This window comes from Phyllosticta citribraziliensis (genome assembly GCF_038025025.1).
Source record: "Phyllosticta citribraziliensis strain CPC 17464 chromosome Unknown J3D65scaffold_10, whole genome shotgun sequence".
Lineage (NCBI taxonomy): Eukaryota > Fungi > Ascomycota > Dothideomycetes > Botryosphaeriales > Phyllostictaceae > Phyllosticta > Phyllosticta citribraziliensis.
Window position 1 is genome coordinate 858,782 of NW_027117347.1, and position 13,663 is coordinate 872,444.

The following is a 13,663-nucleotide window of genomic DNA, read 5'->3' on the forward strand; positions in this document are numbered from 1 at the left end:
GGCGGCTTGGCACCCTTTAAGTTATTTATAGTATAGTTAAGGTTGCCTATACCCTAAAGGTAGTTGGCGCAGCAGCCCTATAAGAAACTAGGCAGGTAGTAACAACTAATAAACGCGCGAGTATTAGTATTATTATAATACTTAGTATAGCTAATAGGGTTATTAATTCTAGTATACTAGATAAGAAAAGCATCGCGTGAGCTAGCTTAAGTTTTAACTAATAAGTAGTTAAATTGCTAAGCAGAAACTATAATGTGTAAGTAAGGCATGCTATTACCTAAGGCTAAGATGTACTTAGTGCACTCTTATACTTTAGAACTACTAAGGCGCGCCTATATAGTTAGTTAGATAAGAATCCCTTATATTAGTAAGATAAACTTACTCGCGCGACACTCTCTATATTCTTATAAGGGATATAAAGTATTAACTTAAAGTCCTACTTAATAGGTACCTTATTAGAGCTAACTAGTAATACTATAACGCGAATCTTACTATTGCTGCTATTATATAAAGTAGCAGGTAGTAAGTACTTAGCTGCTAGAACCTAATAAGCTGTAGGATTATAATAATAGTATATATAAGTAGGCTCTTTATCTTCTTCCTCTAAAACAGGCTGTATGATAGTAAACCGGCAGCAATATAGCATAATAGGCTGGTTAGTAGCAGGCTATATAGCTGTAGATAATGAACCTCGCGCGATAACTAATAATACTAATTAAGTAGAACCTAATACTATAGTATGCTATAGGTAAAGTAATAAGCCTGTAGCTATTTCTAGCTAAATAAGTAAAGCCTGGCCTAACTAAGTCTTTATATAAGTGTCCTCCTCTACAATTATATTAGTTAGCAAGATAGGACGATAAAGTAGTAAAACCTAGATATATAATACTACTTAATGGCCTAGATAATAATTAGTAATAGTTAGAGATAGAATTAAAGTTTACTTACCTTAGGACTCTATATAATAGTCCTTATAGATACTACTAGCTAAAACAGCTCTTTAAGTGAGCAGTAACTATAATAGATTATAAATGACACTATATAATAACAACTTAATACTATAACTCTTATATAATAGTAATAAGTCCTAATAGACCAGACTATAATAAGCAGCAGATATATTAAGTATATAGTAGCTAGGAATGTCTGCTTTACTATTAGTAGGGTATAAATTATTTAAATTATTAGAACCTTTACACGCGATAGTTAGTTTACTAGATCATGGCTAAATTAGACTAGGATAACAATATACTTTAATAGGGAGCTTTAGATATAGCTAAGTAAGATGGCGACCTTCTATAGGTCGCGCAGTAAAAGAGATAGTAATAGAAAGAGATGGTATAGTAGTAGACCTAGACTAACAATTATACTACGCATATAGAACGCTTAAATTGCCAAATTACTACTATTATATATTATAAGTCTGCGCCTATATAAGCGCCTATAGCTGCTAATTCCTATAATTTCAGCTTCTCTTTAGGGGGGGCATGTCATAATAGGCGTATATATACCTATATAAGTACCAGGGCCAGTATAGACAAACCTAGTATTATACAGTTATAGGAAGCATGAGCCTCACCTTAGGTAGCAGCCTACTATAGCTTAGGCTGAAACCTGTAGGCTAGCACCAGCTACTACAGCCTAGTACCAGCTACTATAGCCTTAGGAAGATACTATATAACAGCCTATTAATACCTTACCTTTATAACTTACCTAATAATAACTAAGGACCCTTATATAAAGGATAAGAGGTAGAATAGTATAAAGGAAGGACTAGGAAATATATAGGTAGTAAGTATCTTTTATATTTTATTCTTTTAACTTATTAGATTTAATTAAGATATATATACATTCTCTAGTAGTTTGCCTTTAGCCCTTACCTATATAACAAGAAATCTGTGAGTCGTAATAACCTTCTTAGAACCTCTTATTAGGCTTCTCTCTATTATAGACCTTAGTAGTATAAGTATACTCTATTAGCTCCTAGTACTTAATATATACTTATTTAATTAGATATTTAGAATTAAGGTACTTATAATTCCTAACTTATAAGATTTTATAATATTAAAGTCTCTTCTAATAGTATTATTTATAGGCTAGCTAATAGTTATCCTATAATTTATTAAGAGGTTAACTATTATACTATTTCTCTTTTACTATAAATAAGTATAGGTCTAGGTAGTTTTCCTATAGGGTAATATTAATTAGGTATTTTAATAGTAATAGTAGCTCTCTATTCTAATCTATCTTTAAGAGATACTACTAGGTTAGGACTAAGGCTACTACTACTATATATACTACTATTATTAGGTTATCTTACTTATATATAGGAAGTCTAACTAGTAGGAGATTCCTACTTACTATAACTATAGTAGATATATCTATTACTTTAATCTCTATACCTAGTATAGGTTATTAAGTCTTAATAATATTACCTAGGGAATAGTAATAGATAGTAGCCTTCTTATTAATTTCTACTAAGCTAGTTATAGTAGCTAGGGATTCTTTACTCTCTATAGAGTTTACTTTTATAGTTATAAGTCTTACTAACTTAAGGGATACTACTATAGGTAGGCTAGTAAATTTATAATACTTAACTATAAAGGGATACTATATAGAGGGTAGTTAAGATACCTTAGGGTATAATATTATTAATTTAGTATTACTTACTAGGTCTTACTCCTTAATACTAACTACTTCTAGCTTAATAGTTAGTAATATATATTTCCTAAATATCTAGAATAGTAAGTATCTTCTAGATTACTATTATTTAAGTTATAGTTCTTAGTATCTTTACTTATATTATAGCTAAAACTATTAGGACTAAAGTCTAACTTAGAAAGTAACTTTAATAAATATATCTCTACTTCTTCTAGAGTAATATTATTATTATCTCCCTTCTCCTTATTACTACTATCCTCCTTAAGTAGGTCTAGTAGTTTATATAGAGGTAGGAATATTAATATATTATCTAACTTATTACTATTAAAAAAGAATAGCTTAATATTTATCTTCTCCTTAATAATTATCTCTAGTAGGTTCTAGGGAAATATAGTATAGTTTCTAAGAATATTAACTAGATAATTATCTAGTCCCTTAATAGTTAATATTTATACCTTATAATTCTTATTTACTATAGTATAGTATAGCTAAGGTTAACTAAGTAAAATACTCTATAGGTTAGCTTAATTAGTAACCTATACCTAGACTAAGAAGTCTATATTTATAACTATAATAATAAAGTAAATAAAGTAATATAAGTAATTAGGGCCCTTAGTAGTATATATCTAATAGAGTATATATACTATATAGACTAGTAGCTATATTATCTAGACTATCTCTTTAAGGATAAGATTTACTATAGTACCTATATTAATAAGGACTTCTCTTACTCTCTAGAGATAGAAATCTAGATTATTACTTAATTAGTATATAATAATAGTAATATAGAAGTTCTTAATATATAGGTTACTAATACTATTATTATAGAATAATATAGTTTCCTTATAGAATTAGATATTTATAGCCTTATTTAGAACCTTCTTCTTCTTCCTAGTCCTCTTAATAGCTAGGCCCTTTACTAATAAGGTGTGTACCTTAGGTAATAATTAAAAGAGGTACTTTATATAGAAGTCTAGGAGTAATTATATCTTACTAATTACCTTTATAAAGTTATAAGTAGGCTAGTTTAGTATTATCTAGATAATTAGTAGTTCTATAGCCTTCTTCTTCTTCTTAAGCTTACTTATATCTACTAGCTTATCTTTATTAAGCTATATAGGACTTAAATAGCTAGAACTAGTAGTAGATTAGAATAGTATCTTTAGAGGATTAGTAAATTATATATACTTAGCTAGTATAGGTTAAGGTATCTAGTTCTACTACTAGCTAGCTAGCTACTAGGTAGTACTATAGCCTAGAGGTTAGAATCTTAGTAGTAATAATAGGCCTAAGTTACCCTAGAATATTAACTTCCTACTAGCTAATAAGAAGGGTAGCTAGTCTTATAGGTAGGACTTCTATATAGATAGAATAGATAGAGTACCTATTTAGGCCCTTATAAAGGAGTTACTAGTAGCTAACTACTAAGGCTTCTAAGGAGTCTAGCTATTTAATACCTACTAGTTATCTAGTACCTATAGTAGAAATAGGTTATATTACTTAGATTAGAGAACTTTATTATTAATATTACTTATATTATTAACCCTAGCTCTCTTTATAGTATAGACTTCTTCTTTAGTTAATTCTCTTTAAGCCTCTATAGTAAAACTCTATTAAGTAGCTCTTCCTAGACTATATTAACTCCTAACTACTATACTTTATAAAAGTAGTAGTTTAAGATATTATAGATCTTAGGTAATACTACTCTACTTTATATTCTATATAGGAAGTACTCCTCTATAAAGTAGGTATTACTAGTATTAGGATTCTACTAGCTATTATAGGTTTCTAGAAATTTATATAATAATTAGTTATTATTCTAGTACTATTTAGCTTTATACCTATACCTCTCTTTATATATTCTCCTAGTATATAGATACTTATTACTATAGTAGTAGTTAGGTTTATCTTTTTAGTAATTAAAATATAGTAGCTCTTAGTAAGCTTTCTAGAGTTATATAAACTAATTTAGGTACTATTACTATTAAGTTAACTAAGTATCTTATACTAAGAACTATTCCCTTAGATACTACTATTAAGTACTTAGTTAATAGGAGTTAGTCTACTAACTACTTAGCTAGAAAGAATTAGATTACTAGTATAAATTACTCTACTAAGGATTTAGGCCTAGTTACTAGCCTTAGCTACCTTAGAATTATAATCCTAGAGGTAGTTAATTATTCTACTAAAAGCCTAAAGAAGCCTAGTTAGTCCTATTATTTACTCTATAACTATAAAGGTATACTTACTAGGTACTATTACTAGTTATATTTATTATAATAACTTACTTAAGAGCCTTATATATTAGACTAAGTTAAGCTCTAATAATACTACCTATTATCTAAGCCTATTATTTATCCTTAATTATATATTATATCTTTTAAGTTTATTCTAAGGCTAGGCCTCTAGGTATAGAGTAAATAATATCCCTAATAATAGTAATTATATTATTAAATATTACTAGACCTCTCTATCTAGTACCTCTTTTCTATCTAGAATTACTCTAAACCTATATTAATACTAGCCTACTAGTAGTATAGTTATTAAGATTTTCTATAAAGTACTTAATAACTACTTCTAATATACTAGTACCTATAAGCTTAATAATCTTCTTAGACTTAGTAATATATTCCTCTAGAGGTATTCTACCTTAGTAAAGTATAATAAAATCTTAGTATACTTATTTTACCTTATACTAGCTCTAGAGTAGGAAATACTTATATAGGTAGTTATAAGTAGTCTTAATATTATTATAGATACTATTATCTAGGCTATAGAAATACTCCTTAGCTATACCTTTAAGATAATTCTCTAAGAATAGTACTTATATAATATCTTACTCTTTAATTAGGAGATATTAGTAAATAATTTAAGATATAATTATATATTATTAAGTCTATTATTTAGTATCTTTTCTATAATAACCTAAGAAAACTATTATTATAATAGGTATAGAAGTAGATACTACTATTCTAGCTAAATATTTAATAAGTTTATACTATTCCTTTTCCTTATATACCTTCTCTTCTTCTTTCTAGTATTAAGTCTCTTCTACTAAGTATTAAGCCTCTTCTACCTTCTAGTATTAAGCCTCTTTTATTAGGTATTAAAGTTCCTTCTCTATATTATTTATTATTTTAAATTAATAAATTTATTTAGATTCTATAATACTTACTAACTCCTATAATAAGGATAAGCCTACTTATAGTAGACTATAAGTTACTAAAGTCCTATTAGTAGTACTATAGGTATAACTAGTCTAAGTACTCTATATATATTAGCCTATATAAGTATAGTTAATATTTATATATAGATTATATCTTAAGATATAGGAAACTTACTAGGTCTAACTAAATATTAGGCTTATAGGGGATAAGATAGAGGAAAATAAATAACTAGAAGAAGTAAATAATTTAAAAGATTATATTTTAAATAGTTAACTCTATAGAGACTATAATAGAATCCTTAAATAGGTAAGCTTATTAATAAGTAAGTTAAAGGAGCTCTAAATTAAGGTAAGAAGATAGATAATAATAGGATTAATAATAGCTAATATAAAAGAGATAACCCTTTAGATTAATAATAGTAAATCTTAAGATTAGTATTAAAGAGTATAAGGGGTATTTAATACTTTTAATTTACTACTTAAATCTAATAGTACTAGGTTAATTATTAATATAGTATATTAATAGGGATAACTTCTCTTAAAGTAGTTAGAATCTAGATCTAGACTAGTACTTTTCCTAGTAGTAGTTAAGATAAAGAACTAATACTATAATAAGTAGGAGTCTATTAATAGAGAGAGGTATTATAAATAATAAGTAGAGTATTAATAGTAGTATAAAGTTTAGTATAGAGAGTAGGTAAAGAGGAGACTAAAGGTTAAAAGAAAATAAAATACTAGAGTAACTATAAGACTTAGTTTTTTAGCTCTCTCTTAGATAACTACTATCTTTATAGTAGCTACTACTATTATTATAAGGAAACTACCTTATAATAATAATACCTTTCTACTTTAGGACTATACTAGACTATACTCTAAGTTAAAAGTCCTAACTATTATTATAGCTAGAGATATATAAGATAAGTAATTATTTTCCTAAAGTAATAGTATAATATCTATCTAATAGTCTTTATTTAATTTTTATAGTTATCTCCTAGTACTACTAGTAACCTACTTAGTATTATATAGTTTACTTAGTATATTATTTACTTAATAAGACTATCTCTACTAGCTTAATATATACTCCTACTACTTAAAATCTAGGTTACTTAATATACTAAAGTCTATACTATTAACCTACTACTAATTCCCTTATAGTAACTACTAGCTAATACTTAATTAATTAGAGTATAGTAGTTTTAGTAATCTACTTAATTAATACTAAGTCTAAGGTCTATTAGGCTAGGATGACTAACTAAAGTGCTACTCCTAATATTCTGCTATATATATAACTTCTGCCCCATAATAGGAAGCGGGCGGGAATGTGGTGCAGATAGGGAAGAGGAGTGGGTAGTGTAGGGAAGCGGGACGACGGGGCGTTGAAGCAAAGTCTCCATGTTGTCCGTCGACAACGTAAATTGGATGACGAGATTTCGATTCTGAGCAAACAGTGCTGCAAAAATGATGATCGTACTGTACTAGATTAATTCGAGACAGGAAGTAAATTCCGAACGCATTTTTGGAATCCAGTCGTGCTCCGGAAGAGTTGTGAACGACGTTCTCTGGACAATGTCTCTTGAATCACAAATCAGTTCCCGTTTTCCACCACTCACTTCAGCATGATCCAGGAGCGTGTTGGCTGACGGGCGGCCATACCATGTTCCCAACCTCCTTCCATCACCCACACTGCAATCCCGCCTCTCCACACACGAAAAAAGATGTTTTCGGGACGAAACGGAAGTCAGCAGTTGCGCCACAAATACCGTTGTTTTCAGTCGCAAAGCTTGTACAGAACTCTGTCAATTCAAGTTTCTTTCGCTTAAGGTTAAGCATGATAGAGTTACCGTGACACCTCGCTCCCGTTTGAACTGACAGGACAAGCTTCCCGTTCCGCGTTAAATTCCTCCCGCCGTCTGTCCACAAAATCATGTCGCGCGCACGTAACGTACGCATGTCAGTCCACACCAGCGGAACGCTTCCAACAAAAGAAGGTTTGTTGTCTTCGAGCACCAGTATGCCAGGGGCAGGAACTCGGCCGTCGACGAAATCGGAACATGTCCAGACACCACAACAGCAAAAGGAGGCTGACTGAGCGCGTGAGCACACCAACACCGCCAAATAACGACGACCGACAGGCTAGCGGCTCCGGCTCCTCGAGGCGGCGGGCGCCGGCGGCGCGTTGCACCTATGCCAGCCACGTGGAGCCACACGCTCGCTCCCTCAGGTCTCTTGAACCAGTGTACCAGCGTACCAGCGTACCAGCATTCGGGCGCAACCGCCGGCCAGCCAGCCCAGCCCAGCCCAGCCAGTACGCACGCACACAAGTAAGCAGGCGAGCAAGCCAACGAGCCCTGCGGGTTGAAGCTTAGTTCCGCCTCTGCGCGCTAGCGCTGGCTGCTAGGTCAGGGGCACGCGGGCTAGATGCGAGGGATTCCTCGCGTCGGGCTCTGCCATGCGCGCGCGCTCTTTTTCCCTGTCCATCTCTCTCCACAAGTGCGTGAATGCCCAGGTATGTGCTGTACTGTAGGAGTGCAGCAGCCGCCCGACAGTCGCGTGTCGTTGGTTATGGGCGCAGTAGCACCGACCCGTCACTTTTGTCGTGCTGTAGTTAATCAGCCCGTAGCTACCTACCAGCTAGCCAGCTAGCCCGGTTCGCTCGCTCGCGCGCTCATTTGAAAAATGGGCTGTGCTGCCGAGGTCCTTCTCCGAACCGAACCAAATTTTGGCTCTTCGCGATCCGGTCTGGCAATACGAAAAGCTCATTTTGGCTGCTGCCGAACGGCGGCCGGATGCTTTGGGTTGGTGTGGTTGGTTGGTTGGTTGGGTGTGTGGCTAGCTGTGCGCGAGCTGATCCGAGTGGGAGAACGCTGTGTCGCAGAAGCACGTAGCATGCGGAACGGAAAGCGAAGGCTCGTCGGGACGCTCGGCTGCGCTTCTCGGTCGTGTCGTGCGCGTGGTGACGTCCGTGGTAGCACGGTGCGAGTCTTTTTCTTTTGACCGCAGGGTTGTGTTCGTTGTCGCCATCACGCGGTACGAATGACTGCGCCCTCTTCGGATAGGTGGACAACAAGAGTGTCGTGGATTCTTTCTACTCAGAATTACAGCATTATCGTACAGTGGTATCGTACAAATCTGTCCAGTTGGACGTGGTGGTGGATTAAGTAAAGAAGCATCGCCATTTTTGAAGAAAGACATCATTTGCCTTGGATATGCTCTGAAATGATTCGCAGTTCGTCAACGCTCCAAGGTCAGGACCAAGTGGATGAGGGAGTCGCGGAAGAAAGGGGGAAACAGTCTACAAGGAGTGTCTCTACTTGAAGGCGGGCAAACCGCTGATGTGCTGATCGAACTGGAAATGGGTATGGTGAAGAAGATTAACAAATTCCGCCCGCTGAGTGCATGCTGCGCTTCTAGCCCCGTGTTTCGTGATGAATTGGAAATTCCCAGCCTCTTGCTTATCCAGATGAGATGTTTGGCAAGCTGGAGGAAGCCGGTTTAGGGTGGGTGCGAAATACGAATTCGTCGGCCGTGAGACGCGGTCTCCAGGCAGGACAATGCCAAAAGCCGCTCGAGGGTGTGCCGTGCCGCCGTCTCGTCGAACAAGAAGAACAAAAAGAAGAAGCATGATTCGTCAACCGCAAACACCCCAGTAAATGCTCGACCAAGCAAAAGATCAACAATGATGAGGGATAGTCGAGAATGTGCACAAAAATGCGGCCTTCAGCTACTCCCACGGCCGTTACGCTTCTGCGTCTGCGAAATTAAAAGCTGAAAGGAGAGCTTTACTCGCTGGTGTCATCATCGTCGCAAAGTCCAAGGAGAGACTGGAGTCCGCCGGGCTTTCCGTGCGTGATCTGGTCCAAGATCTGAATCGCTCCGATGCGTTCAGGGAATTCGCAGCTCTCGGCCGCAGGGCGGTAGGTCGCAGAGGTGACGGAGATTTCGAGCCCCGAGGCGATGTTGTTCGGGATGACGGTGCCATTGGCCTAAATTGCGTTTGACGTCAGTTAGGCTCGTTGAAAGGGACCAGCTGCAGTCGGAAGGAATGGAGGGAATGGGAATAGACTTTCTGTCCACTGGATTGGGATCGAGAGCCTGACTTCCCCATGACAGGTGTTTGTCGAGGACAGATTAAAGTCGGGTCGCCGCAACCTTAATTTGATGCCATGGGATTGCATGTGCACCGGGATTCTGGACTTGGCGGGAACAAGGGGAAGGGATTAGTTGTTGAATAACTTACCGCAGTAACTGCCCACGCCATATTCTGCTGCAAAAATGGAATCATTTCATTCGCATCCATACACGGGACGTCGCCGTTGGAGACACGCTTCTCCAGCGTGTTGGTGATCGGGATGGAGCCGTACAAGGCCGTGTTTCCTGACCGACCAGGTGCCATGGCCGTGCCAACGAAAAGACCAGAGGCTCCGAGAAGGCTCTCATCTGAGCGCCACTCGTCAGGGTTGTTGTTGTACGGCCCGAGGAAGACATAAATAGAACCGGAACCGCCAAGCGCGAACTTGTCAATTTTGTAGTTGACCGAGTACTCAGTTCGCGTCTGGTTCTTCTTGGCCGCGCCGGAATCAACTGAGCCAGGCTGGACAAATGCCTTGACAGTGTTAACGACGCCGTCCATCATTTCTTCAACAGCGTCACCAAGTTTGCCGACAGTTCGTTTAGTGGGGTGACCAATGGTTGGCTGGCCGTAGAGATTGTTGACCGTGGTCCTCAGGGCGTTGATATCGGGATTTTGAGTCTCTGGGTAGTCGTAGTGCATCTTCTTCCAATCCCGACAAGATTCAGACGTCCAGAAATTGCCAGAAGCGTCCGAATGGAAAGGGGTCAAGGCTGTTCAATGTCAGTGCTCGATCGATTCCGAATTCAAGATTGAACCCTTACGAGAGTTGGCATCCTGCACGGAACCAGCGTTGATCGTGTACGTCGAGTAATCCTGAGTCTCGGGTAGCACGTAGCTGTCCGGATGCAAAGCCTGCCAAATGGCCAGCACTCTGTCAACTTGAATGTGGTGAAGCATGAAGAATGGGTCAAATGCAGACCAAGGCACCTCGAGCATATTGCCGTTGGCGCCTCCAACGTAGTTGTGCACCCAGCCATGGATCGTTTCGAAACTTTGATACTGGGCCGGATGATAAGAAGCCATGCTGCTGACAAGCGTGAAGTTGTCATAATTGACAAAGAGGTCATAGAGTGCGTCTCTCAGTTGAACGCGGAGCGACTGCATGCTGGACTTCACTTTGCCCTCAGTATTCTGAGCGTCTGTAGTCAGGCTTGTAGGGTAGCGCAAGGTCGTCTGGTACTGCTGGAATTGGGGTTCACTCGGATCCGCCAAGTCGCTCGGATTCAGTGGGTGGAATCGGTATTGGTAAAGGGGATTGTCGATGACTTGAGTGCCGTTGGGAAGCGTAACGTTTATCTTGGGAGAAACGATGAAGTCCGGGATATTAGTTTCGCCCTCAGGGGGCAAAAGCGCCCAATCCAAGTACGGCGCTCTGAAGGTTTTCGCCGCCTGCACCCAGGCTGCCTTGTCCGGGCTCTCGGGCAGAGCATTGGCGACATCTTGGACGTGTCCCCAAAGCAATTGCTGATCTGAATTAATTTGCGCATCTTAAGATGATTGGCAGAAAACAAACCTCATAGAGCGCCGCATATGGCCTGTGCCAAGTCATGAAAATATTGGAGCTGTGAACACAGTATCCAATCTTGTTGTATCCAGTTGAAGGGACACCGTCCCAGTCCTTAAAGGGCATGCCGTGAATACCTTGTCGTTGCGTTAGCCGAGAATCATGAGGTGGTAGCTTCGGGACTTACCCATGACCGAATACCATGATAGCTTGTCCTCTTGATCCATCGCCTGAAATTTTTGCAATCCGAGGAGATACAGGCTCCATTGCTCTTTACTCCTTTGGAGATCTCTAATCTCTAAGCGCAATTCGGTTGAACCGCTGTCGGCGCCTGTGATGGCAAAAGTGCCCCCGCTGACCTGACGACGTGATAGAGTTTCCGGTACGTGCGGTTTGCGGCCAGAATCCACGGGAGAACAGTCTCCAGATGAGATCAACGCAGACCCCGACAACGCCAATGTGAGAAGGCGAATCGGGAGACTGGCAGGCATGTTGGCGTAAGTGATGAGATTGTTGCAAAAACGAGTGTTGTTGGAATACAGACGGCGATGTGCCTATTTTGTCTGTGCGAGGCTTCAGGCCCGACTGGGATGCAGGATTCCACCTGTGGAGACCCAATTGCACGTTTAACGAGTGAGTGGACGGGGATGAGTGGAATGCCTTGTCGATGGACAGGCCGGGGACAACAGACACTTTAAACAAGGCCAAGAGGGACAAAAAGAGCGGCCGCGGAAGATATGGAGAGTACGCAACCCATGTCTCAGGCGGTGCAGAGGGCCGGGTTGTTTTTTAATATCAAGAGGAGCTTGGCCGGGGTGGGATCAGGGAGATGGGGATGAACGCCGTGCGAACGGCCCTGGTCGCTGGCTTGCCGGCGGCGGCGTCATTCTGGCGAGGTACAACAGACGGTTGCAAGCTCGGGCAGCGCCGTGTGAAGACATGGCAGAGGTATGTGATGTGGTGCTGCAGAAGGATCGGGTACAGGCTGGCGCACAGACGAGGCGACCGAGTAGCGTGGTGCGTGGCGCAACTGGGACGGAACCGGTGCGATCCTCCTGCCATGGAGGCGGAGGCGAGGCTGGGAACCAACAGGAGATGTGGACAGGCTCGAGATGTGCGGCCGGGTTGATGGCGATCACTCGAATGAGTAAGTGTCGCCATGTAGTATTGCAGGACTGTGTTGCGCGACCTCGGCCCATCCAGGGTCCTACCTTGCCCATGCGCCCTGCGCTTTTGTTTCTCTCTCCCTGAAACCTCGACCGCTTACACCGCCTTCGCTGCCATTTCCATCTTGCTGTCCTCAAAGTGCAGCGGGACAGAGCCTCTCTTTGAGTCAGCTTGCGCCGACGTCCGTCATCAACCGTGTGCTGTCTGAGCCGCCGCGGTTGCACCCATTTTATTGATTGCCTTCAATCGGGTTTGCCGCACATACACGAACATTTCGACGTGCAAGTTGACTCCCATGCGCTGGGCCGCTTCCGTGACTGCCCCACGCTGCTGAGGAGCCCGAGGCCGTGGCGCCATGCCCCTGCATTTTCGTCTGCACACGCGCTGTGTGCACAGCTTGCGAAAACACATAGTGAGATACCACCGAATGACGCAAGATAGAATTCTCCCCAAGCTCTGATCCCGGGTAGGACCCTCTCCCGCCCTGACAGGTTGTGCAATGGGCCGTCAGAAACAGTCAGGGTACGAATTCCAGTTCCTGAGAATGGCTTTCAGGTCTCACTCTGGTGAAGATCAGCCAAGCGAGAACCAGGTGGAAGATGTCGTGTGTGGTTGCACCTCTGTCGCACGGCGCGTACACGTCCAAAGGACTTTGTTGACGTGCCGAAAGCTCATCCTGCTGGAGCCAGCTGTAAAATGAGGAATGCGCAACCTCGTATTTGGACCATTGCGCTTGATGCTGTCAACTTTCGGCCGTTGTATCGGTAACCCTCAAACACGAGGCTGTTGTAGTTCAAGATAACCACGGCCGTGGTTGTGTGGGTGTTGACATGGACTTGGATTCCCATGACGATGAAGCAAGCTTTGGTCCGTGCTTGCCGACAGCCCTGACTGTTAAGCGAGCAACTCCATCAATCCGTCGGTTACCAAAGCTCCAGAAGCAAGAACAAGAGTTTCAGCAATGCTAAGCTGATGGGTCGGCGACAATCACAGTTGAGATGCCCGACTACTACTGTACTTCGGACATGTTTCA

The 13,663-nt window shown here is 40.1% G+C and overlaps 1 protein-coding gene across 1 annotated transcript; it reads right to left on the minus strand.

Moving 5' to 3' along the window:
* Nucleotides 1-9,977: 9,977 nt before the first annotated feature.
* J3D65DRAFT_558533 (uncharacterized protein) lies at nucleotides 9,978-11,954 on the minus strand (the record flags this gene model as incomplete). Its single annotated transcript, XM_066797369.1, has 4 exons — nucleotides 9,978-10,669; nucleotides 10,721-11,423; nucleotides 11,473-11,600; nucleotides 11,651-11,954. The coding sequence occupies 4 exons, from the start codon at nucleotides 11,952-11,954 to the stop codon at nucleotides 9,978-9,980; spliced, it is 1,827 nt and encodes a 608-aa protein (XP_066652434.1).
* Between the last annotated feature and the right edge of the window lie 1,709 nt (nucleotides 11,955-13,663).